Genomic DNA, 26985 nt, shown 5'->3' on the forward strand with positions numbered 1-26985 from the left:
CAGCCACTTCCTTATCCGTCGCTACCGACTACCTCTCCCACAATGCTCCGCGCCTCATCCCGCAAGCCGGAACAGAAGGCCCTAGATGATGACTACAATACCCGGCCCGGACTCCGTTTAGTTCCGGTTATATGCTATTTCCGGTACGTTTCCAGGTTTCCGGTCTCCTGAGCGTGGAGTGAACGCTCCAGCGGCGGAGTCGGCGGCCGTGGTGGTCGGTGATTGGAATACCCTAGCCAAACATGGCTTCTTCTCGAGCTTCGGCCACGGTGCGGCGCCGGCCTTGGTGTTTGGGGATCCTTGGGAGTTCTCTGGCCACATGTAGGGGAGCCGGAATTGGCTTCTGCCACTTCCACAGAACCCGCGCTCAGGGAGATGGTGTGGGTGGGTTGATGCAGAGGCAGGGGGATGGCTGGTTTCCAGAGGGACCTGGCCTCCGCACTCACCCCAGGGGAACCGGGGCCTCCCCTGGGGCTTGAAGTCGGCGGGGGGTCGGAGATCTAAAAGAGTGTGGTAATAAAAAGTTGCCCTGGGCTGGGAGGTGGGAGATCTGACTTCTCTTCCCCGCTCTACACCAACTTGGTTAAGCTGCCTGTTAATTCCTGGCCCGAGTTTCCTCCAGTAAAGAGGTAAACTAGACTAGATGCTAACTTCTTTTCAGCTCTGACATTTGTGTTATATCACTTGGGTTTTAGTCCTAGCTTTGTCCAGATCCCGGGTAGATCACTTAACCCCAGTTCATCATCTCTCAAAGGAAAGTTTTAAGAAGGCAGATGTTAGTTCAGAATTTGGAAAGGACTTCTTAACAAAGTTGTGGAAAAGACTTCGATGAGAGATGGTGAGTTCACCATCACTTTGAAGTGTCTGAGCAGAATTTGAATGATTGCTTGTCAGGGATGTTATAGAGGGGGTTTCCTGTGTCTGTAAGAGGAGTGGACTAAATGATCTAGACTCTTCAACTCTAAGGTTGTATTAAAAAAAAAAGTGATAATCCATGACCTTGTGCCTTCACAGGATTTTTGGGAAGATAAAATGAGATTATGCATGTGTAAATGCATTAAAACCTATAAAGTTCTATGTAGACTGAAGTAGTGTTTTTGAAAGGTGAGAAAACAGCCTCTGAGTTAGAATTTCCTTTGGTTTAACCAGAGGTAAATTCTCTCAATGTTTCCCTTTGAATTCACTGCTGAAATTTATTCCAGTCTTTTATTATCTAAATGAGTCTAAGGAGACATTGAATTGTTAGCAAGCTTAATATGTTATTGATAACATAAATGAACACTCAGTCAGAACTCCAGGAGAGATTGCACCTGCCCCCAGAGGTCTTACAACTTAATAAAATAAGCAGTTTTAAAATATCCTATTGGTTGGAAAATCACTAAGAGAAAAATGGAGTTCATTAGTTTCATCCAACACATTTCTTGTCCTGAACTTGCTCTTATATGATGGATGCAATAAAACACAACTACAACTTTATCTGAATGGGGAAAGAGAGCTCCAGCTGGTACCTTGTTTATTTCTATAGAGCAAAGAATACGATTTGTTCCAGAATTAACACTTCAGGCATCTCAGAAGGTTGCTTCAACTCTGCTTTAGGTTAACTCTGCTCTTTGATTTTATAGGCAACCAAAACCCCTACTAGGACTCCTGAAGATACTGCCTCCCCTGTAGTAAAGAAGCCTCATATCTATTATGGCAGTTTGGAAGAGAAGGAGAAGGAGCGTCTTGCAAGAGGGGAGTCAGGGATGCTGGGAAAAGAAGGAATTAAAGCTGGAATTGAGGCTGGAAATATTAACATAACTTCTGGTAAGACTAGTTTTGAACCAGTCTTTTGTTCTGCCTATTCTGCCTGGTCTTAAGTAAGGGTTTTCTAGGCTTGGATATCTTCTCCCTTTACTTTGGGCCTTGATAAAAATAAGTTTTGCGTTATCAATTATAGTTTCTCCTTGAATTTCTCTTTATGGAAGTGTGGTTTATAAAGTGCTTCTCTAAGGCTAAGTTTAACTTTGCCTGCCTCCTACTCATATTTCTAGAGCTCATCTAATCCCATGGGACTTATTCTTAGGGATTAATATTCTAATTTGCATTACATTAGTCTGTTACATGATTGTAAATTTTACTAGATTTTAAATTCCTTGAAGGTACTAAATCAACCAGTATGTATTAAGCACTTACAATGTACCTGACACTGTTACGTGCTAAACATGTGGGTGAAAAGAATGAAACATTCCCTTCGCTCAGAGAGACATTTGTATGTATGTTTGTCTATATACACATAAACATATATACATACTTACATATCTCATAAATTTAAAGTGAATAAATACAAATATATACAAAGTAGTTAAATAAAAATAAAATTGTTGAATAGAATGTCTTGTCTTTGTATTTACCATAGTGCCTAATGTAGTAGACACTTAAAAGTAGAGTCATTCTTCTCATCTTCCCAGATGTCCTTTTCTCCCTCAATTTTTTTTGTAGGACTATTCTTATGGATTGTGAGTATTTTTACTAGAGTGTCACTCAGAGTAAGTTCATAGAATCATGCTTTGCTTCTTCAAAGAATAGGTTTAACATGGTTTTGACATTATTGTTTTGGACCAGCATGGTTATGTTTATTCCTTTTTTGTTTTTCTTCTCCATTGTTTTTATTTTATCCTTTCCCTATACTGCATCTAAATAAGTGAGGTACCACAACTTAGCCAAGACTCTTTAGTATTGGCTCTAGTTTTAGAAACAGTTTTCTACCTGATCCTGTCTGTGGACTTGTTTTTTTGCTTTTTTAAATCCAGGGTATCCCAAAACTCTTAGTGTAATTTTAAGCTATTAAAAATTAAAGCTTTTGAAATGCACTAAGAGTTTTCGGACAATCCTTTATTTTGTTTTTCAGTCATTTCTGTTGTGTCCGATTCTGTGTGACTCATTTGGGATTTTCTTGGGCAAAGATACTAGAGTGCTTTACTATTTCCTTCCCCAACTCATTTTACCGTGGAGGTAACTGAGGCAGACAGAGTTAAGTGACTTGCCCAGAGTTACACAACTAACGAGTGTCTGAGGCTGGGTTTGAACTGAGGTCTTCCTGACTCTGGGCCCAATATTCTATCTGCTTAGCTACCTAGCTGCCCCAACCTATATTTAGGTCACTGTAGTTTATTATAATTGATTTCCTTTGTGATGTTGTATATTTCATTTTGTGTATTTAAAAACATTCTGATAAGGGGTCCACAGGTTTCCCCAGACTGCTGTTTCATAATATCCTGTCCTACCTTATTTAAATGAATCCAAGGAGATATTGAAGTGATAGCAAGCTTAATCTGTTATTTATGATATAAATGAACATTCAGTCTGGAACCCTAAGAGAGATTGTACCTGTCAAAATCCCTGTAGAATTGTGAATTTCATACTCATGGGAGTTTAGCAGTCATGTATTAGTGCCCCCATATCAGCATTGCTTTGATGAATACAAGGATACAACTTGTGCCTCCCTCTCTTTTTTTTTTAAACAAAATACCTAAATAATTAATTTGCTAAATGTATCAAAGATTCTGGGCTCCTGAAGTCTGTCCTCTCCAGGTTTCATCAAAGCCTTTGTATCTTACTCTTTTGTTTAGTTGGGATTTGTGTCAAGTGGCATCAGAGATGGGTAGAGCTGTTACCCTCCTTTTAAAGCTGTAGAATTTTGAGCTAGGTATTGGGCATGAATAGTAAATTACAATTTTTTTCTTTCCTCATATTTGGAGTATGAACTCTTGATCACTATACTCTGTTGCCTTTTCTGTGTATAGGGGAAGTCTTTGAAATTGAAGAACATATCAGTGAAAGACAAGCCGAAGTGTTGGCTGAATTTGAGCGAAGGAAGCGAGCCCGGCAGATCAATGTTTCCACGGATGACTCAGAAGTCAAGGCTTGCCTTCGAGCCCTGGGTGAACCAATCACACTCTTTGGAGAGGGCCCTGCTGAAAGGAGAGAGAGGTGATCATTTCCAGATGACTGACTTCCCAAAATATTGAAACTTTTCTCCTTTTTATAATACATTCTAGTCACAAGATTTGGACTAGTCAGTGAAGCTAAGACTTTGATCATTGGTCTTAGGCATCTTATTTTTCTACATTTTACTTACTTGTTTTAGCTAATAAGATAATTATTAAGCCATTTTGGAGAAGACTTTTAAAAATGCTGAATTTTCTGTTATAAGCAGTGAAAAGGCTACTTGAATAATATCAAATTATTTTAAATCAATGATAGAATTTGGGATTAGTTAAATATTTGTGTTTGAGTCTTAAAAAATTATCTGAAAAAAATTGAAATCTGATAAATTTCTTCTTCCTCAACTATTCAAACCATAATAAAGCCTTTTCATATATAACTTGAGAAGAGAATGGTACCTTTTACCATCCACATGTTAATGCCTTAAGCAGAATAAGCTAGTGATACCATTGGTGGCTAAAGGAGTGGGAAGAATCTGCCGTGTTGCTTGTGGTGATGAACAGATCTAGGCAAATTGGCTGGCTTCAGAGAGGCCTCCCTCTCTTAAGGAGACATAAAGCTTGTGGATTCTGGGAGGTTGCCACAGAGTTCAGAGCCTGCAAAGGAGTAAGGGATTAGTGAGAAAAAGAATAGTGAAGTAGGAATAAGACTGAGCACCTTTAACTAAAAAAAAAAAATTGAGATTTTGGGTGGGGAGAGATTTTGCAATTTTGACTTGATTTTAGTGACTACTCTTTTCTTTTATGAGGGGCAGTGAGGTTTAGTGAGTAGAGGGCCACCCTTGAAGTTAAGAAAACCTAGGTTCATGCTTTGCTTATGTGACCATAAACAAGTTACTATATCTCTCAGTACCCTAGAAAGCTTTCTAACATTCAGCATTATAGAAGAATTACTGGATCAAATGAGAGTAATTTAAAGCACTTAGCACTGTGCCTGGCACATAGTAAGCCCTTTTTGACTTACTGAGACTAATGTGTATCAGTGAAAGGCTATTCACAATTGCAGTTCACCAAACTGATAAAATCACAGTTCTGGACGAATTTATTTTCTTTCATACATTATTTTTTATTTATTTATGCACAGTGTTCTTTTATACATTATGTTTTTTTCAATCTCATTCCAACTAAGTTTAAATCCTTACCTGCTTTTTACAGATTGAGAAATATTCTCTCTGTTGTTGGCACAGATGCCTTAAAAAAGACCAAAAAAGATGATGAAAAATCCAAAAAGTCCAAAGAAGAGGTAAGATGTACCTGCTACCTGTTACCCTGTAAGGCAGAAAAGAGATTTCTCTTCTCTTGTCTTTTTCAGGGTTTGTGCTATTAGGATTAGTCTTCCCACTCTAGGGAAAGCGTGCTTTTGAATATATCTGTGTTTTTAATTTGTCATTGAGAAAAATACATGAAGTATGCAGCCATTGCCAACCTTTTGACCTTGAGTGGTGGTGAGATAGGACTGACACTTATGCTTCTGTTCTTAACATATTCCTCAGTATCAACAAACCTGGTACCATGAAGGATCCAACAACCTGAAGACCGCTAGGCTGTGGATTGCTAATTATTCACTACCCAGGTAAGAAGAGGCCCTGGGATAAAGGGGAGACCTGTCTTTTATTGTTACCTCCCAAAGTGTAAGAATCAGCCTTACAAGTAAATGTTCAAATGAAACCACAGGGCAGAAACAAATCTTGCTTTATGTGCTGCCAATTACAGTGTCATTCTTAGGTGGGCATTTAAAACCTGTTTTATGACAGTAGTGATGATATTCTTGTGTTAAAGGGCAATGAAACGCTTGGAAGAAGCCCGTCTCCATAAAGAGATTCCAGAGACCTCTAGGACATCCCAGAAGCAGGAATTGCACAAATCTCTCCGGGTAAGAGATATTCTCCAAGCTATTGTCTTGAAGGTGTTTCCGGTCTAACTTATCTCCTGCCCTAAGCTTTTGTTAGGAAGGAAAAGTAGGGGCGAGTAGTCCCCATGCACAGCTTGCTATTTCCTAAGGAAGGGCCTGAGCTTTCAGGGCCACATGCTGTGCTCGGCTTAGCAGAGGATTACTGTTGTTTGGCTCACCCCATCCCACCCTCCCAGGCCTGTAGCTGTACTACCATGGGATGCCCCGAGTTGTGTTTAGTGCTTCCAGCCTTCCTAGTGTTGGGGAGAACAGGCTTGTAGAAAGCAGCACATTGAACCCCAAGAGGTGTCTCATCTCCTTCTCAGCATGGGCACGATATGAGTATAGATATCTGCTAGCCAGGATTATACAAAAATATACCCTTGCTTAGTGAGTCAGAAGTTGGGTTGAGAATGAGGTCAGCAGTTTAAATTGGGGTTTGATTAGTGACAGCCATTTATTTTCCTTTCAGTCTTTGAATAACTTCTGCAGCCAGATTGGAGATGATCGACCCATTTCCTATTGTCATTTCAGTCCCAACTCCAAACTACTGGCCACAGCTTGTTGGTAAGCTTAATTTTGTAGGGATGTTTTTATTTGGGGTGGGGAGTTCATTAAGGAGCAATATGAGTAATACTACAGAGGTGGAGAACCTGCAGCTTACAGGGCCACATGTGGCCTTCTGGGTCCTTGGGTGTGGCCTTTTGCGTCCAAATTTTACAGAACTTTTATTAAGTTTATTAATCTTTTTATTAAGGGGATTTGTTCTGTGAAGTTTGGATTCAGTCAGAGGGCCAAACCCAAGGGCCTAGAAGCCTTGAGGCCACAGGTTCCCCACTCCTGACTTAGATATACTCTTCTCACATTCATTTCCTTATCTAATCTTGGTTACCCCCATGTTTTGATGCTGTGGACCCATACTGTATTGCAGATGTTGATTTCTCTTTAACTCTCAGATTAGACCACAATTGGCAGGGACAGGATGGAGCACAGCTTGTTCTGCGCTCAGAGTGCATGTACAAAGGCCCCAAGCACATGTGATCTAGGCTGTGAGGCTGTAGGGGTTGGTCTTGACTCACTCCTGCTTGCTCCTTTTCCTCCCCTTCACAAGAATGACCCTTTCTTTCAGCCCCACCATGCACAGATTGGGGGTGGGAGTGAGAGGGTGGTTAGGAAGAGACTGTCCTTTTCTCATGTTATTAAGAAACCTTTTCCTTCCTAGAGCAGTCCCTGGCTGAGATGCTTTCCTTTCTGTTTGATAGGAGCGGGCTGTGCAAACTCTGGTCTGTCCCTGATTGCAGTCTCCTACACACCTTAAGAGGTAGGTTGGAGTTTCTTTTTTAGAACATATTCTCTTTCCAAGACCAAATTTACCTTCCATGTTCATCAGTGAGAAACTGCCTCGAGTATCTGCAGTTGTGTTCTACCTACTTTATAGATGTTCTTTTTGCTGCTTTTGTAGCTCTGTATTTTCGATTAAAATGAATTCAAACAGATATTTACTAAGAACCTATTATGTGCAAGGCACTGTGCACCTGGGGACATAAAGACAAAAACATCCCCTTCCCCCAAAATGGTCCATTCTCTCCAGGAGATTACATTTTACTAGGGGGTAGGATCTGTGCACCGTTAAGTAAAAACTGCTACCTCGAGGAGAGAGAAAGCACCAACAGTTGGGGAATCAGAAATAGCTTTTCCTCGGAGCTGATCCTTAAAAGAATGTAGAGATTTAAGAAGCAAAGGTGAGGGAGTAAGTGCATTGCAGGCAAAGGGACAGCCAGTGCAAAGGCACATAGGCAGAAGATACACTGTCCAGTTTTGGGGGCGGGAGGTCAGTTTGTCTAGGAACACAGGATGGGGGGCATGGAAAGAGATGGGATAAGCCTGAAAAATGGAAAAGTGGGCTGGAGAGCCGGGCTGTGAAGGGCTTTAAATACCCTTCAGAGAGCAGCTGGAGAGGAAAGTCAGAGGTGACTTTGCAGTGGAAATAGGAAGATGTGGAGGGGTAAGGGAAGGGAATGAATTGTCTTTGGGACATGTTGAATTTGAGAAGCCTGTGGAAAATAAATGCAAGTCGACATTTCCAGCAGGCAGTTGCTGAAGGAGTAGAGTTGGAAAGAGATTGGGGCTTGATATGTTAAACTGGAAGTTGTCTTTGAAGAGTTGGGAATTGAACGCATGGGAGTGGATGAGATCCCCAGTGGAGAATGGAGGGAGGGAAGAGGGCCCAGGATAGAGCCTTGCATGGAGTAGGTGCACAGTAAATACTTTTTTAGTTTGATTTCTTTCTGTGACTTCATCGAAGGAGGAGGTGCTTTTTTGCATGTCATTTTTTTCCTCTTGTTGGTCCTCCCATTTTCATCAAGTCTCTCACGGTCCACTGTTGACAAACACTAATGCTTTTATAGACTTTAAATTTTTGTTAACTTATATATTTGCTGTCAGATTTTCCACTTCTGTGTATGTCTGTCTGTGTCATTATTATTGTGTGCTTTCAGACATTGTATGGAAACCCTCTCTGTTTAGTATGTATGTTTCAGTCACTGTGGCATTGGAGTACCTTAGAAAAAAAGATGCCAACTATAATTTTTATCTTTTAGGCCACAACACCAATGTAGGAGCCATTGTTTTTCACCCCAAATCCACCATTTCCTTGGACAAAAAAGATGTCAACCTAGCTTCTTGTGCCGCTGATGGGTCTGTGAAACTGTGGAGTCTAGAGAGGTGAGGTTTGGCTGCCGTCATTCAAATCCTTCCCAGCTCTAAATCCTGTGAAATAGGAAATAAATTTTGAGGGGGAGCTCCCCACACAGAAAGGGATCAGCATATGCACCTGTCCCCTACTTTTCCCACTTGGGCCTTACTCTAGGATAGTGAGTGTTATCATCTCTGTCTGGTTCCTTCTCCATTTTCAGTGTGTCAAGCTACAGAGTAAATGTCTTAGCTTAACAGTAGCAACTATCCATAAGTGCAGTGCGCTTTCTTGGTAGGTAGTGGGCTTCCTCTAATTAGAAGGCTTCAGGCAGAGCCTTGATAACCACTTGTTGGGTATGTTGCAGCCAGACTTCTTTTACTGGTGTGGATTTGACTAGACTGTCAGGCAGGGGCAGAGCCAGAGCCTGGACTTTCGCTCTGCCACCTCTCCTGTTTCATGTCCAGAGCCTGTTACCCCACTTCCCCTGCCTTGGAGGAGGCAATCTCTTCAACATTGGCGTGAATCCTGACCCGGCTATGTTTTGAGCACCTCAAAGGGACCTCACCCCTTTTGTAATCAGCCTAGCCCCAGGACTTCATTGACTCATCATGGAAGACTAGGGCGCTGTTCTTCCTTCCCCTCACTTCCCTCTGTTCTCCACCTCATCTTTCTACTTCTTTCTTAGGGATATCTCTGCTCTTGTGAAACGCGTGACAAATCTGGTGCCCTGCAGCTCTCTGGGGTAACCTTTGCTCCTTCCTGCATCCCCATCCCACTCCACACTACACTTCCATTGTGCCCTTTGGAAGGAACTCTTGTTCACCAGCTGTCCTTCATATTACATCTGTCCCTTCCCCTCAGAAATTACTTTGTATATATTTTACATTTATCTGTGTGCATGTTTCCCCCAATAGAATGTTAGCCTCTTGAGGGAGGAAACGGTTTGGTTTTGTCATTGTATCTCTAGTGCCTGGTATGTTGCCTGGCACATAGAAGTCACTTACTAAATTCTTATTGAATTGAATTCCATTTTGTTGCATAGGTATTTATGATTGATTGAAGTAGGTAGGGGCTTTCAGCAGAAGATCTGGTATTTAATCCCACAGGTATTCCAAGAAGACAACCGTCACTAGGATGTGAAAGGGAAGTAGAGAATTTCTTTCTTTTGACCCACTCTTTATCACCACTGAGGAGAGCATGCCCAGCTTTCTCACTAAGCTCTGAGATGCAGGTTTGCCCCGAGGAGAACGCCTTTTCTTAAAGAAAACCCAACAACCTGATGAACTTTTGTAGTTTTCTGAGGGCGCTCCAAACCATCCCCCAACCAAGGGCATCAGGTTAGCTGTCCAGTGTGTTCAGTGGACCCACTAATTTCTCTGGCAAGGCATTAGTTCTTAGTGACAGCCACAGAGGAGATAAGAAAGGGCTTTTGTTGGACTCTATTGTCAAGGTAGCAGAACCTTCTTGGAGCCAGCGTCCTTTGGTGAGAATGTACTTTTCAAGTATTGGTGCTAACAAAATGGCCTTTTTATTGTCTTTGTAACTAGTATACTGTTACCCAAAGCTGTGCTGGTGCTGGCTGGTAGACATCTGAATAAAATTGCTTAGTTTCCTGCCTGTAGGAAACATGTTCAGGCACTTTTCATGAGTTTTTTTAAGAGTTAATTGGCATTTCCATTCCTTGCCAGGCTGAATCTTACCTGCTTGCCCAGGGAGCTTTAATTGGCTTTGGTAATGCTGCAGCAAATTTATTCCTCTGGAGGCTTGATTAATCTTATGCATACACATTGACAAAGTTTCCTTTTTTAATTGCTCTCTTTAGGGTGTATCTTTATTCCCTTTCACTACAGCTTCAAGTCTTCTTTCTGTCATTGCCAGGTAGCTGGATTTAATAACAACCAAATGATCCTAAACCTGTATGTGCTTTGGGGTTAATTGTTCTTTGTGGACTTGGAAAAGATTCCCATTCATAATTTGTTTTCAGTGAATTTGGTTGAATCATAGATCTTCCCTTCACCTCCAGCATATATATTTTTCCCAGTGTCCTAGCATTGGTGGTGACAGAAAAGATACCTGAGCTGAGGTATGGCCATTATTCAGAAGCTTAAGTGAAAAGAATTAATATCAGGCTGAAGTATCTTTGATTCTTTCCTAGTTATAGGGTAACATAAGGACAGGGTATTGGGAGCATCCTAGGAAGTGTTGTTTTTTTTTTTTCCCCCTGACTGAAAAAGTATGAGTTCTCATACAACTAAGTGTTGATCAATAAACATTTATTAAGTGCTTACTGTGTGCCAAGCAATGTGCTTGGTGATAGATGTCAAATGTTGTTGGGCTGTAAATAAATGGCTTTTTATAATGATGATTATCTTTGTGTGTTTTTTGTCTCTGGCAAAGTTGTACCTAAAATGGTCATGTTCTGAATTTTAGGGCTAAATGCAATTCAGTATACATTCTTTAAGCATCTCCTATGAGCAAAATGCTGAGGATACAAAGACGAAACAGTGTCTGCCCTCAAATTCAGAATGTTCAGTTTGAAACTGCCAAATTTTACACACCCCTGAGAGACCTGTCTCCTTAAGGAGATATGTTTTTCCTGAGCAGGCTGTTCTAATGAGCTCTTCATTCAGATTTTCCCACCATGCCAGCTCCCTTTTCTTCAGACAGTTAAGAAAATACATGTGTTCATCAATGCTCTTGCTGACTGTCGTATACCTTTGCCCCTTCAGGAAACACTCAAAGTCAGAAACAGATAGTTTTGCAAAGGCATTCCTGAGCCTTGTGGGTATCTGGAATCATTGCTGCCGTAAGAATGTTTAGTCTCAAGTCACTTGAATTTAGACACAAGTAGTCTGGTATAATGGAATGAATGAGCACCAGACTGAGAGTCAGGACACAAATTCCACTCCCAATTCTGTCACCTGTGCAGTTTGTGATTTGGGTAAATCAAGTCACTTCCCCTCTCTGGGCTTCAGTTTCATGTGTAAAATGAAGGAAATGAACTAGATAATCCCTAAGTTCCCTCCTAGCCCTAACATTTAAAGATGCTCTGATTAGCCACCCAGTGCTTATATTTGTCTTGGGCAGAGTTCAGCTTGGTCACTATGAAGACAGTGCTTCTGACATAGAATAGATACTCAGTAAATATTGAATGATTAACTATGTTGTACCCCTCTGATTTGCTTGGATTCCTTTCAGTGATGAGCCTGTGGCAGATATTGAAGGCCATTCGGTACGTGTAGCAAGAGTGATGTGGCATCCCTCAGGACGTTTTCTGGGCACCACCTGGTAAGGCCTTTTGGTCTCATTCTCAGATAGACCTATGGCAGTTACCCATTTCATATACCTGTCTGGTCCATCAAACTTTAGAGAAGGGGTTCTTAACCTTTTTGGGGGGCCATGGACCTCTTTGACAATCAGGTGAAACCTTTGAACCCTTTCTCAAAATAGTGTTTTAAAATGCATAAAATAAAATACATATGGTTACAGAGAAAGCCAATTATATTGAAATACAGTTGTCAAAATATTTTAAAACAAGTCTGCAGGCCTCAGGTTAAGAACTCCTGCTTTAGAAAAATCCTCTTCAACAGGATTTTCTTAGGGTGGCGTGGGACAAGGACAGATATGCAGAATAATTAGGAGGGTCAAGAATCTAGTTAGGTTTTTGATTTGCTAACGCTTGATAACTTTTCTTGAGAAATCTTAAGGTGAGAATTGACTCCTGATTTTTTTGAAGATCACCATATCTTGGTCTTTCTCGTCTGTCACTTTGTCTCTCCTTGTTCTCCTTGACCAACATGTTGGGGACCCTGATCTTTAATAACCTTTTCAAGTTTTCCCAATTAATTTGAGAAGCAGTGGTAGAATTATGAGAGAGATAATGGATAAACAATTGGAGCAGTGGAAGGCAGATGCTGTTTTGTGGTTGTTGAAGTCCTAACTCTTACTGATACAAAAAGGCTTCTTTATATCTGTGCATTTACATGAACTATTTTAGAAGTACAACTTCAGCTCCAGTATTAACCTTTTCATAGGGCCTTACAAAGTAGGTCCTTAATAAATACTAGTACCTTCTCCCTTTAATTTTTAGCTATGACCGTTCATGGCGCCTGTGGGACTTAGAGGCCCAGGAGGAGATTCTACACCAGGAGGGCCACAGCATGGGAGTGTATGACATCGCCTTCCACCAGGATGGTTCTTTGGCGGGCACTGGGTAGGATTCCTAGGCTGTAAGCATGACCCTTCTAAGCTGCTGGTGGTAGCTAAAGAGGCCATCTTCTATATTCCCTTGTTTCACGCAGAACTAAATTTGAGCTGTTCTAGGCAGATAGTTGTCTACCATTTTCTTAATTGTCCTCAGAGGAATCGACTCCATTAGTCCATTCCTTTTTTTTTTTTTTAGTTCAGTTTTATTTTGTTTTTAGTTGTAAATTTTCTCCCTCCCATCCCCCCCACCCCCCCACCCCCAATCATTAGTCCATTTGCCTCCCATATCTAATGGTCAGGAACGTCTTCCTACTTTTTTTTTTTTTTTTTGTGAGGCAATTGGGATTAAATGACTTGCCCAGGGTCACAGCAGCTAGTATCATGTGTCTGAGACCGGATTTGAACTCAAGTCCTCCTGACTCCAGGGCCAGTGCTCTAGCCTCTGCGCCATCTAGCTGTCCCGTCTTTCTACTTTTAATCCCTTTTGCTTTGGCCAAAATTTAAGCCTGTTCTTATTTGGGCCTATTCTTAGTGAAAAAAAATAACCAGCATCTTTCAGTTTTTCCTTTTATCGTTAGGACCTTAAGGCAGTCATAGGTTAATTTTGTTCCAGGAACTGACATAATTGAACTGTTCATTGTGAGCCTGTTTTTCTTACTAGGGGACTGGATGCATTTGGTCGTGTATGGGACCTGCGCACAGGACGATGCATCATGTTCCTAGAGGGCCACCTGAAGGAGATTTATGGGATCAACTTCTCCCCTAATGGGTACGCCAAGCTCACTGAGCTTTGAGGGTGACATGGATTATTGGTCAAAATGCAAATGACCAGAAACAGCACAGTTTGGGGTTCCAACTTGCGTTCTCTCTTTCTTTATCACAGTTACCACATTGCAACTGGTAGTGGCGACAACACATGCAAAGTGTGGGACCTTAGGCAGCGGCGTTGCGTCTACACTATTCCTGCCCACCAAAACTTGGTGACTGGAGTCAAGTTTGAACGTAAGCCCTTCTCTTTGGATCAACAGCTCCCTCCTTAGCCTTTGGAAGTTATTCTGCTGGCCAGGCTTCACTCAGCTTAGCCTCAAAGAGGATGAAATATGCAGAGGAAACAAATCACAAGCTTCCCTCTCTCAATTTATGGCCCTTCCTTCCCTCAATTTACGTAGAATTGTGGCAGAGAATGCTTTTGGTTCCTAGGTTGGAAAGAAGGCCCTCATTTGAACTTGTTCCTCCTGTGGATGATTAAACATCCTAATTTTTCTTCTCTGAACGAGACAGCTTAACAACAAGGCATAGGGTATCATTCCCGTAGCTCTATCTCAGAGTTACCCTAGTCTTCACATGGGTCCTGAGATTTCTGAAGCTGACATATGGACCGACCCCCTGAGCATTATTATTATTTGTAAATCTGGAAGAATCTATTCTGGGTAGGTTGTCTAGCTTTAGTCTGGTACTTTTACCTTGTTTTGCCCTTTAGTGTCTTAAGCAACAACTCTTCTTTTCCTCTCTATAGCTATCCATGGGAACTTCTTGCTCACTGGTGCCTATGACAACACAGCCAAGATCTGGACGCACCCTGGTTGGTCCCCACTGAAGACCCTGGCTGGCCATGAGGGAAAAGTGATGGGCCTGGACATTTCCTCTGATGGTCAGCTCATAGCCACCTGTTCCTATGACAGGACCTTCAAGCTCTGGATGGCTGAATAGACCAGGTCCAATGGACATGAGTCTGTAACTCAGATGTCTGGTCCCAAGCACTCCCTTTCCTGCCAGTTTGGTCAGAAGAAGGGGATCAGTGTGGAGCGTAGCAAGTTCAACTTTGCCACTCACTGTGTGTAGTAGGGGTAGGTTTGCCCCAAGGCAGCCAGTCCAAGTGGTCCTGGGCTGTTCCACCCCAATTTTCAGGGGCTCTGCAATGGACTGTGTCGGCATTACCGTTTTTTTTACTTCTGCTCTATTGAATTCTTCCCTTACCGTCATCATCTTCTGTTTGTGTGCCCTGTCCCTTTCTCTACACCCACTGGATTATGGTATCTTTCTTCCCTTAATAGAACCTCCATCATGGCCCCTGAAGCCTGTCCTTCCAAGTCATGGTCATGTGCTGTAATTGTGGCTGGACTTCAGCTTGGAAGCTGACAAGTGTAGACGTGTACCTGGGCGTGCACTGCTTCACATTTCCATAGTATCATCAGAGGATCTGACCTTCCTCTGAGAGTTAAAGGATGAACCAGGAGAACACAGACAACTTGCCAAGGACTCTGAGGACAAGGAAAGTTGTTCCTTTCCTATTGAATTAACATGGAATGCTGAAGCAAATTACAGCAGAAAATTTGCCTGGGAATTCTCTCTTCTATGCCTATTCCCATGTGGCTCCAGTGCTGGGCATTCTTTTTGTGTGTCCCCCCCAAGCAGGGGGTTGTGTCAGGAATGAAAGGTAATAAAAAGATAACCAATGAGGCTTCCGTATTTTGTGTGCTGTACTTTCTGTTGATCATCAAAAAGATTTGACTATTTCTTGGACATAGTACTCAGGAACACTCACTTAGCCTTTTCCTTATATCTCATTTCAAGAGCTGTTAGAGTCAGTCCATATAATCATACCCTCACCAGTGGCTTACTGAAAAGCTGCTCTCTTGATCTGATTGTAACAGACCTGCCTGAGAGGTACTTTTTAAGATTTCTGTTACAAGTGAGGTGAAATGAAAGAAATAGGTGTTGTGTTTCTAGTGCATTGTCAGTAGGGAGCCCTTCTCTTTTGGTTTTCTTGTCAAGGTCATTAACCTTCAATGCCTTTTTACTCTTTTGTGCCCCAGCCCAACCATCAACACAAGCTTGTCTCATAACAACCAGGAATTTGGAGAGGGACAAGATTCTATCTGTAGAAGTATTGGAAAGATCATACCTGGTACTTCCCTTTCTGTGCTCAAAACCCTTTTTTTCCCACTCATTTCACTCCAGAAAGAATCTATTTCTTTGTGACCTGTAGACTGAGAATGTGATTTCTAAGTAATATGTTCATTTTAACCAAATTCTTGATCACTTTAGCACAGTACCTGACACACAGCAAACACTTAAAAGACTTTGTCTATCAACCTCAAAACAATTTACCTGTTCCTTGAAGTTCTGGAAAAAAGTGTTTCACTTTGCTGCTGCCAGGAGGCTCCTTAATGGACTTTCTGGCTTTGCCATTTTCAAATAATTTACATATGCCAACCCTCAGGCAGTTCAAATGAAAAATTTTGCTTTTTCGACCTTTCCTCTAGCAAGACAACCTGGCTAATTCTACTGTATTCCATGGCAGACAAGGTTTTTTTGGAGAGACAACAGCATGGTAAGACACATGGTTGTTGACATTTTGTACTGTAATAGAAAAAGCATAGGAGATTCCACCTAGGTGCTCTGCCACTAACTAGCTGAGCAAAGTAACTTTTTTGACCATGGCTGTCCCTTGGCCAAACAATGATCAAAGAAGGCCTGCCTGCCTACCTCACAGGGTTGTTGCTGAGATGAGAGAGAACAGGAAAATTAATGTCCTGGAGGATCAAGACCTAGATATAAAGAGGTAAATTCAAGATTGTATTTCCTTCCATTAAACAAATAAACCTATACTTTTCCACTGTTGTAATGGTGTTTCAGCCACCTCAAGGGTTTAGGTTCTGTTTTGACTGAAAAAGAGCTCCGGTTGATGTAAATAGTGAGAGGTTGTGATGCAGAGGAAAGATTTCCTTTCAGGGATCCTCTGGGGGTACTTTGCTTGTCTCCAGGCCTCTTGGTGCGTTAAACCATACCCCTGAGCTGCTGGAGCGTGGTGAGCTCACCACTGAGTGTACTTTGGCTACAGACTAAATGGGGAAAGATGTGTAAAGAAATGAAGTCAACTGGGAGCTTGTTGATTGTAGATTGTCTCCAGTGGCACAGGCTTGGAGTGACATAGGCTACCTTGACAAGATAAACAAGAAGTTGCCCAACTTAATGAAGGAAAAAAAAATTTTCTCCATTCAGCCAAGAGGAAGCCTGAAATTTGCCCTGAAAGCCCAGTGTGCCTGCTTTTCCTGTTGAGGTCACAGGTGTGAGTCAAGGCAATGTTACAGCGGAGAGAAAGACGGGTTTAGAGTCAGAGCACCTGACTTTGAATCCTGACTGTGCTCAGGATACCTGTGTGACCTCAGGCTTTACTTCTAGCTCTTCCATTCAGTCCAGTTAAGCTCTTAAAGCCTAGATCTGTTGCTTAAATAACCTAGAAGTGTGGTGGTGGGCTGTCAGTATACAGGAGGGGAGCAAGATTTTGGAATGTCAGGGCCAGGTCATGAACTAAAGGCAAGAGGATGAAGTCAGCTTTTCTATGAAGCACAGACAATACTATGAGAAAAGATCAAACTTCCCGACTGGTATATGGTTCTGTTCAGGTCAAACCGGCTTGGGCCCAGTGTTCTTACCACCCTGAGCAGTCCAAGTGGGAACAGGCAGCCTGTGAATTAGTACCTGGCTGGGAATGACAGCCTGGAATTCTTACAACTCCTAACACGTTCTCTTTGGTTCAGAATTGGAGTCCTAAAGTAGGAGACCCAGAATTTAGGTTGCCCTTCTTCATGGGACCTCTATGACTATCCAGGAGTTTATCCGAAAACTGCTTAGACCTTTAAGCTCTAGAAGATCACCTAGTCACGGGATCCTGTTCCTTCCACACCTTTCAGTTAAGTCCCCTGTCATCTTGACAAGAAGGAAAAGTTGAATGACTTCTCCCACCAGCCCTAACCTTGACCTCTCATTTATTTATTTATTTGGCTAGGCAATGGGGTTAAGTGACTTGCCCAGGATCACACAGCTAGTAAGTGTTATGTATCTGAGGCCGGATTTGAACTCGGGTCCTCCTGAATCCAGAGCTGGTACTCTATCCAAGCTGCCCCTTGACCTCTCCTTTACAAAATGCTTTAGAATCTTGGACTCCTATTTGGGGTGTGTAAGGCATCTTATGCATCATACAACATGTTAAATTTTGGTAGCAGATTTCTCTCCTATATTAAACAACTGGGGAGATGGTTCCAAGTGATTAGCTAGTTCTGTTGCCTGCAAACCACTTGGATGGGAAAAGGGGAAGGGGGAAAAGTGAGGAAGTCATCATTACAAGGTTTGCTCAAGGGAATGAATGAGAAGAGGAAGAGAATTAGATAAGTCCTCCCCCATACATCCTCATCTCTCTACCTATTGGCTTCCCTGGCTTCCTTCAAGTTCCAACAAAAATCCCATCTGGTATAAGAAGCCGAAAGGCTTCTCTTAATTCTGGTGCCTTCCCTCTGTTAATTATTTCCTATTTATCTTGTACATAGTTTATTTGTACTATTTGTTGTCTTCCCCATTAGATCGTAAGCTCCTTGAGGGCAGGGACTGTCTTTTGCCTCTTTTTGAATCTCTAGCACTTAGCACAATGCCTGGCACTTAGTAGGTGCTTAATAACTGTTTATTGATTGACATACACACAAATTTCTAGAGGTCTATCAAAGAGAAAACAACTTGGGACAACCAAGACTGAAGCTGGGAGGGGCTCAGGGGAAAGGTGACCTACTTTGGGGTCTGAAGCCAAGTTGTAGCACATACAGGCTCCCAAATGTTTCCATCTGTTGTCACTAACCTGCTTCTCCATCATAGTCAGGGGGACAATTATTGATTTGCCCTCTGAGGTAGCTTTTGGAGGTATACCTTCCTTGCACCCCTCAGCAACAAAGAACTGGAATCCCATTTCAGCATCCTTGGAAAAATGGCACCTTGGTCCCTTCTTAGCCCCCTCAGTTCTCAGACGTTCTCATTAGTAGTAAATAGACTACCAACTCCTAGATTGTGATAGGACCACATGCTGCAGAAGAATGGCACTAGGTCTGGGCTCAGCTGCTCTCCCATCCATCTGGAAAGTGGGAGAGGGGGTCTCTCCAGTAGCAATGAGTCCGTGTTAGCCTGGCCCTCCCAGAACTCCCTGTATTGACTGGCTTGTGGTCCTTGCCTTGGCCCCGGGGGCCCATGTCTCACCCTGCACCCCAGACGAACTGTTTAGTCCAGAAGATGGAGAAGATTAACAGCAAGGCAACACTGAAGATGACAGCCATCAGGTAGGTAAAGATGCGGAACTGAGGGTTCCGGAAGCACTCTCGCAGGGACAAGTGGCTGGGTACCGGCACAGGGGCAGGGGGCGCTGAACCCTGATGGGCTGGGCCCGCCTGGCTCTCTGGCTCAGCCCCCAGGTTGAGAGTGTAGACCCTGGGCTGGCGCAAGAAGTATCTGGTCTTGCGCTCATCCTTGAAGCAGAGATGCCGGCCCTCGAGGATGATGTGCTTGGGCTCCAGGCGGAGCAGTGTAAGGACAGCAGCGTCTGTGGGCAGGTCAGTCACCGGCCGGTCTGAAGCCAGGACTGTAGGGTGGCGGCAGAGGGGGCACAGCAGCCGGTGCCGGGAGGAAGAGACCAAGCTCAGGTGGGCCAGGCATTCAATGCAGAAGGAGTGGCGGCAGTCTAAAACCTTGGGGGTCCGGAAGGTATTGTTGAATGAGTTCCAGCAGACGGGACACTCGGCCTCAGGCTTATTTCCCAATTTCTCGGCCATCGCTCAGACCTGGCTGCTCCATCCAGAAGATCTAAGCCTGTGCTTCTCCTGAAAGAACATCCACCACCCTCAGTCTTTCGGTCTCCCACAAAGACTTGGAGGTCGGGGAACACAGCCCCCAGAAAGCAAAAGGTTCCCTCCCTCCCTCCCCGGGGGAGGGGCCTAGGAATGGAGAGCGTGTCACCAGACCTGCAAACCAAGCACCTGGATACTCTGCTTTAAAGAGCTGTTTTGGACAAACCGCTTCAGCCCTCTGCGCCCACATAGTGGCGTCAGCTGTCCAATGTCCAGAACAAGGACACAGGGGTACCTGCAGGGCCAAGAGTTCTGTGCTTATACAGAGCTGCTCACTAGAGTAAGAAGGCAGGGGCATGGAGGCTTTCTGTTCATTCCCAGACCTCTCTTACTTTTGGGGACAAATGCCCCTACTGGGTTCAAGTGGGCTCAGGACAGACAGACTGCACGAGTGGAGTACCCACCCTTTGGTACCAGGCAGTGAGGAAGGCATCGGAAAGATGCTAGCAGAAAAGGCACAAATGGATGGTATCAGTATCTGGGAAAGTTCTTTCTTGGTTCTGGAAGCTTCTATGAGAACCCAGAGGTTCCAGGGGAATTCTCCAAGATTTCCTTTATCTCCCCAAGCAGCGCCTTCTACAGCCTCAGAGCCCACCAGCTTCCTACCATTCAGCGTGTCTTGGCTCCTTCCTCGTCTTTCTCTCCTCCTCCTTTGTTCCCCACAAACCTCAATCCCTCTCCATACACCCCCCTCCCTGCTACTCCCCAGGCCACCAGCCTGCCCCACATGAACCCACCTGAATGTCCCGAGTCCAACTGGACTGTGTGGATTGCCCCTCGAAGACAGTATTTTCCTTCTTGCCTTTCCCTGCCAGCCCCGGTTCCCAGCAAGCTTCCCCACTTAGTCTTCAGGAGGCTGCTTTCCACCTGTAAAACCTGCCGCTGGTTTCCATGGAAGCAGCTTACCCAGGTACCCAGAGCTGGGAGCTCCTCACCCAGCAGCTGCCTGCCTTTTTATGGGAGTTGGGAGAAAGAGACCTCACCTACCTACAGATAACAGAGAGGGGAGGAGGCAGACGGAGGAACTCATCGGCCACCCAGAGAGCAGCAGCAGCCAAAGAGGGGGGTGGTGGAAGGGGAGCTTATTGGGCCTCGCTGGTCACCGTGATATTACAGAATCTGTCCCAACCTATTGAACAGTGAGTGACAGAAACAGGGACCGAGGTGGAGCAGGAAGATTGCAGGGGCCCCTTAAGGGTGCTTAACAGAGGACAATCAAGGAATCAGCACAGTCCCAGAACCTAACCACAAGAGGACAGGCAAGGCAGCATTGGTGTAGTGGAAGCACCCCCAGCTCTCTGGAGTCCCGAGACCTGGATTCAAATCCTGCCTCTGCCTAGCTCAGTGACCTGGACCAGTCTTAGCCTCAGCTGCAGAGTGGGTCCCACCTGTGGCTATCGACCTCAAAGAAGTTATAAGAGCCTCAAGAAATGTGAACTTTTAGAGGTTTTAGGAGTTCAGACCTGTGATTTCATAGCTGTGGGGAGCTCCAGCCAGGAAAACTCCTTCTGCAGCAGCAAGTCAGGAATTGTTCTGCAACTTACAATTTCAGCAGGTTACATGATGAGATAATTAATAATAATAATTGCTAACATGTATATAGCACTTACTATGTGCCAGGCACTGTGCTAAGCACTTTACAATTATTATCTCATTTGTCCCTCACAACAACCCTGGGAGGTAGGTACTATTTTTTGGGGGGCGGGGGGCAATTGGGGTTAAGTGACTTGCCCAGGGTCACACAGCTAGTAAGTATCAAGTGTTTGGTCTGAGGCCAGATTTGAACTCAGGTCCTCCTGACTTCAGGGCTGGTGCGCTAACCACTGTGCAACCTAGCTGCCCCAGTAGGTACTATTATTATACCCATTTTACAGTTCAGGAAACTGAGGCAAATGGAAGTTAAATGACCTGCCCAGGGTCTCAGAGCTGGTAAATGGTAAATTCCTAAGGAAAGCTCTCTATCCCTTATGTTTACTATTTAGACACTAATCATTGCAAGCATTTCCAAGTTTTTTTCAATAATGAACCACACAATTAGAAATCCATTTGTACACTGTCAGTATTCTAAGAAAGGGGAAAAAATAAGCTATGGGTTCAGACACTTCCAATAAAGTCCTCCTCCGATGCTTCATAGTGGTCTGGAGATGGCCCTGGATTCCAGCAGTTATGGAAGAGCCCAGGGAGGCCACGCTGGGTTCCTGACTATTATAGAAGGTACTCCAATGGAGCACAAGCTCAGACAGGTCTTACTAAGCCAGGATGATTTATGGTATGGGGTCTGGTACAAACACATAGTCTGCTGCCCAAGCTCCCTATGTTTAGAGAGGCTTATTGGCCTCTCCTGGGCTCTCTCCAGGTAATGCCTCCTCCCCCTCACTTGCTACATCACCACTCTGAGAAATCTTGGTCCTGGGGCCCTCCTTCCTCCTCTCCCTGGTGATTCCCTCCCTGGCACCACTATTTGTAGGAAGGGCCTCAGACATATTTCACCTCACTCTCTCATGGATTCTGTCCAGACTCCTCCTTATTCACTTTCACACGTTCTATATTCAGCCAAACTGGCCTCTTTGTTCCTTGAGAACAACTTTCCATCTCCTGTCTCTATTTTTTGCACAGGCTGTCCCACATGCCTCCAATGCCCATCCCTCCTCACCTATGCTTGTTAGGATCCTGAGCTTTCTTTAAAGCTTAGCTCAAGGGTCAATTCCTATATGAAGCTTTTCCTGAGTCCCCCTCTCCCAGCAATTAGTGACAACCCCCTCCCAATTATCTCATTTACTTTTGTAACCTACTCAGAGGGTGAGAGAAAGAGAGAAAGGGAGAGAGGGGAAGAAAGAGAAAGAAGAGAGGGGGATGGGGGAGGAAGAGAGGAAGAGAAGAGAGAGGAAAAGAGAGCAAAGGAGGAAAAGAGAGAGAGAAGGTGGGAGAGAGGGAAGAAGGGAAAGAAGGAGGGGAAAGGGGGAAAGGGAGGGAGAGAGAAAGGGAGAGGGGGAAGAGAGGGAGAGGGGAGAGAGAGAGACAGAGAGAGAGACAGAGAGAGAGAGAGAGGAGAAGAGAGCAAGGGAGGGAAAGAGAGAGGAGGAGAGAGAGAGGGAGGGAAGGGAAAGAAGGAGGAGAAACGAGGAAAGGGAGGGAGAGGAGAGAGAAGAGGAGAGAGCAAGAGAGAGGAAGGGGTGAAAATAATGTCCCTATCCATAGCTTACTACAATAGAGATTTTTTAGAGAATTTCCTGTGGGTGAGATTTGGGACTCTCTCTTACCTTCTCTGATTTTTTGTTTGCTCTCAGCTTGGGTAAATGGGTTTATTTGCTCTTTGTTGTCTGTGTTCCAGTGCAGAACTGGCATTTGGTGGGAGGGACCTGAGCCTTGGATATGTAGCTTGAGACATTCCTTCCCTATTAAATGATAGTGATCAGGAGCTCAGCTTGAACCTAGAAACTTTCCCATAGACTAACAATATTTAAAGTGACAGATACAGTCATTACCACCCTGAAGTTTCTCTAGCCCTGGCCAACTGCCTTAGTGTCCTTTACCAGCCACCTCAGTCCTCTCTTCTTCTTCATGGGCTAATTTAGCCTCCATTTGGTGGAGTGGATTCTCAGTAGGCTTTTAGGTGTTCATTTGGTTCTTGGCCTAGCCAACATAACTTCATGTTCTTTGGCCCTAGCTGCCCCCAAAGGTGTTTTTTAAGGACACATTTGGTAATTGTGGGTGCACCAGAGTCTTCTCTTGTCCTCCCACAGAATCTCAGAATTTCAGAACCAGCAGGGATCTCCAAGGTCATCTAATCCAACCCATTGTACAAGAGGAATGAATGAGGAAGCATTCACTGAGTGCTTACTGTGGGTTGAGCCCTGTGCTAGGTGCTAGAGATACCAAAAGAAACAAAAGAGACAGGCTCTGTTCTTAAAGAACCCAACTTTAAGCAAAGGAGACATTGCATATAAAAGAGATCAGTCGCAGATTGGATGGAAAGGCCCCTGAATCCTAAGAGTCTGGGCTGATGGGAAGGCCCAGGGTCCTTACAGGACAGATGAGGGTCCAGTGATTTGAAGATACAACAACAGGGCAGATGGTGAAGACTGGAGGACTTTAGGATGCAGTGTCAGGGCAAATGACCTGTAAGGTCAGCTGGTCATCCATCTCCCTGAAAGGCTAGTAATTGGTGACACCCTGCTTACTGAAAGTGGTCTAAATAGCCATGTCGCTGTTCTTACCAACCACCCTGATGGGGTCTGGACATCTTAAGATGTTAGATGTCCTAAGAGTTGCTAGGAGAAGGACAAAGGAAGGGCAAGGGGGAAGGGTGTCCCCACTGGTAGTTGGGGAAGGCAAGGCAAGTTATTTTGAAAAGAGTCTGGGGGTTTTAATGATCTGCAAGCTCCGTAAGAGTCAGCAGCATGATGGGACAGCCAAACAAAGCTAACGCTGTTGAGGGCTGCCTTAGGAGGAGCCATAGCTTCTAGGAATAGGGAAGTGATGCTCCCACAGTACTTTATATTTATCAGGCCTTATCTTGAGTATTGTGTTCAGTTCTGGGCACTGTGGTCTAAAATGGATGTGGATAAACTGGAGAGTATCCAGAGGAGGGCAACCAGAATGGGGAAGGGCCTTGAGCTTGTACGGGAGGATTGGTTTAGGTATTGGAGAAGCTAAGACTCAAAGAGGAGATACAGCTGTGTCATTGAAGAGGGTTATCCTGGGAGGGAGGGATTAGGTTATTCCTTTTGGCTCCAGACCATAGATCCAGGAATGATGGTTAGAAGCTGGCAAAGAGGCCAACTTGGGCTCAAGGTGAGGCAAAGCTTCCTAACATTTAAAGTAGTCCATAGTGGGATAGGCGACCTCGAGGGCCGGTGGATTCTCCTTCCTTGGTTTTTTTGAGCAAAAGCTAGAAGGCCACGTTTGGGCTATGTTATAGTAGGGATTCTTTTAGTATATGAATTGTACTAGATGTCTGCTGAGGTCCCTTCTAACTCTCAAATCCTGTGATTCTTTTTTTTTGGGGGGGGGCAGCAAGGCAATTGGGGTTAGGTGACTTGCCCAGAGTCACACAGCTGTTAAGTGTTATGTGTCTGATGCTGGATTTGAACTCAGGTCCTCCTGACTTGAGGGCTGGTGCTCTATCCATTGAGCCACCTAGCTGCCCTCAAATCCTGTGATTCTTACCAGGAACTGTAAATACAAAAATGAAATAGTTCCTGCCCTCAGGAAGCTTTCTTTCTATCAGGGAGAACATGTACACATAAAAGAATATGCAAAATAAAATGTGCCTCAAATCAAACAGTTCCTGACCTCAGGAAGCTTTCATTCTATCACCGAGAATATGTACACATATGAGAATATGCAAAAAGTATACAAAGTAAATTCAATGTTTTCAAAGCGGTACTAGCAGTTGGAGTGATCACAATGGGCCACATGGAGGAGGTGATATTTGAATCGTTTAAAAAAAAAAGCTGGGAATTCTAAGGGGGCCAGGGCCAGGAGGCAGTGCATTCTAGATATTGGGGGGTAAAGGCACAAAGACAGGGGGTGGCACCACAAATTCGAAGAGCAGGAATAAGTTTAGTTTGAACTGGAAAGTCTGAGAAGGGGAGTAATCTAGAATAAGTCTGGGAAGGTAGGTTGCAGCCAAGTTGTGAAGGGCTTTAAATGTTAAATCTAATTTATTTGCTTCTAGAGGCAGTAGGGAGCCAATGGTGTCTCCCAGATACCTTCTCCTTGGAGCCTCTCGGCAGCTGTGTGAGGGAAGTAGTTAAGGGGGTGGCGGGTGTGTGATGGTAGTTATTCCTTATCCTCATTGCGCAAGAGGAAACAGCCCCAGAGATTTAAATTGCCATTTCCAAGGTCACAAAATAAATGAGAATCAGAGTCAAAACTAAAATTCAGATGAATTTGGTGACTTTTTCTACGCACCAGGGCTGTTTGTTGATTCTGTATAAAATGTGGGGACTGTATAAAATGGGATTTTTAGTTCTGAAGATAGGAGCAGGGGTGTGGCTCTTGAAAACCAGTTGTTAAATTTTCAGCTTGAGCATTTATAGTTCTGAAATCAGCAAATGCTACCAAATTGGGGCTTGAGTGATTGTTTTGTGTATTGTTTAGCCTTAAGGAAGTGATAGAGAAAAGTGTTCAACTTAAAAGCATCTCAGTTTAAAGTCAGTTATTAAGCATTTACCACAGCAGCCTCAGATAGGTGTGGATATTGGTAATATCCACACTGAGAAGTTGTGACTGGATGAATCACACAGACAGTACCTGGGCCAGCTCCAGGAAAATCTGATTTGTTTTAAGTACCCCCATCTCCTTTCAGTGATTCCTTCAATTCAGTGTCCTAAGGCAGCCAGCCTGGCAAAGAATTGGAAATTGAGAGGATGCCCATCAATTGGGGAATGGCTGAACAAGTTGTGGTATATGAATGTAATGAAATACTATTGTGCTATAAGAAATGATGAACAGGCTGACTTCAGAAAAACCTGGAAAGACTTGTATGGTCTGATGCTGAGTGAAGTGAGCAGAACCAAAAGAACATTCTATATAATAACAGCCACGTTGTGAGATGACTAATATTGATAAACTTAACCCTTCCCAGCAATACAAAGATCTAAGACATCTCCAAAGGCTTCATGATGGAAAATGCTATCCACATCCAAAGAAAGTACTATGGAATTTGAATGCAGATTGAAGCATACTATTTGCTATTTTTTTTCTTCTGTTTTGTTTCCTTTTTATGGTGGTTCCTCCTATTGGTTCTAATTCTTACTTACAACATCACTGATGTGAAAATATATTTAGTAGGAGTATATATTTATAGCCTATATCAGATTGTGTGCCATCTTGGGGAGGGTGGTGGGGACGAAGGGGGAGAAAAATTTTAAACTCAAAAGCATATGGAAGTGATTGTTGATAAATCAAAATAAATTAATTAAAAAAAAAAAGCAAAACTAAGGCAACCAGCCCTTTTTCTGCTAAGAAAGCCTAAACTAATTTTTAGTCAAGAGGGACTAATGGGCAGTGCTTAATTCAAAGGAATGATTTTTTGACGGTAATATTTCACATACGTCTGGAGCAAACACCTAGGTGGTCCAGTAGATAGAATGCTGGATTTTGAGGAAGATCAGAGTTCAAATCCTGCTGCAAACACTTTTCGGGTGTGTGACCCTGTGCAAATCACTTCACCTCAGCCTCAGTTTCCTCATTTGTAAAATAGAAACAATAATAATAACAACTGCCTCACAGGGTTGTTGGGAGGATCAAATGAGATAATATGTGTAAAATATCATGTAAATGTGAGCTATTATTATTATATTGTACCACAGACATGAGCTAACTATTTCACTTAGAGGTGAGGCCAGCTAGAGAGTATAAATATGTGTGAACCTGCATGTGGTGAGATGAAGGATGGGAATAGTGATGGGACAGAGATGGGGATGGGGATGAGGATAAGGTGTGGCTATGGGGATGAGAGATGGAGATACAAATGAGGATGAGGGATGAGGATGGGGATGAGAGCTGGAAATACAAATGAGGATGAAGATG

At 43.6% G+C, this 26985-nt stretch overlaps 2 protein-coding genes across 4 annotated transcripts; one reads left to right on the forward strand and one right to left on the reverse strand.

Moving 5' to 3' along the window:
* Positions 1-49: 49 nt before the first annotated feature.
* PRPF4 (pre-mRNA processing factor 4) lies at positions 50-15247 on the forward strand. 3 transcript variants are annotated; one of them, XM_027869454.1, is made up of 14 exons: positions 50-143; positions 1623-1806; positions 3786-3972; positions 5142-5229; positions 5480-5559; positions 5766-5859; positions 6350-6444; positions 7140-7198; positions 8478-8601; positions 11771-11860; positions 12663-12785; positions 13440-13547; positions 13662-13780; positions 14295-15247. In XM_027869454.1, the coding sequence occupies exons 1-14, from the start codon at positions 132-134 to the stop codon at positions 14486-14488; spliced, it is 1557 nt and encodes a 518-aa protein (XP_027725255.1). In that variant the 5' UTR covers positions 50-131; the 3' UTR covers positions 14489-15247. The 3 variants fall into 3 exon arrangements, with proteins under 3 accessions (XP_027725255.1, XP_027725254.1, XP_027725256.1); XM_027869453.1 differs by lacking the exon at positions 50-143 and adding an exon at positions 150-269; XM_027869455.1 differs by lacking the exons at positions 50-143; positions 1623-1806; positions 3786-3972; positions 5142-5229; positions 5480-5559 and having other exon boundaries at positions 5769-5859; positions 7100-7198.
* Positions 15248-18276: 3029 nt separating this feature from the next.
* On the reverse strand, positions 18277-20300 carry RNF183 (ring finger protein 183). The gene is made up of 2 exons (XM_027869256.1): positions 20184-20300; positions 18277-19419 (listed from the first exon to the last, which is right to left on the reverse strand). Exon 2 carries the CDS (start codon positions 19369-19371, stop codon positions 18799-18801), a length of 573 nt encoding a protein of 190 aa, XP_027725057.1. The 5' UTR covers positions 19372-19419; positions 20184-20300; the 3' UTR covers positions 18277-18798.
* Positions 20301-26985: the final 6685 nt, after the last annotated feature.

This window comes from Vombatus ursinus, unplaced genomic scaffold (genome assembly GCF_900497805.2).
Source record: "Vombatus ursinus unplaced genomic scaffold, bare-nosed wombat genome assembly UNPS02014793.1, whole genome shotgun sequence".
Taxonomy (NCBI): domain Eukaryota; kingdom Metazoa; phylum Chordata; class Mammalia; order Diprotodontia; family Vombatidae; genus Vombatus; species Vombatus ursinus.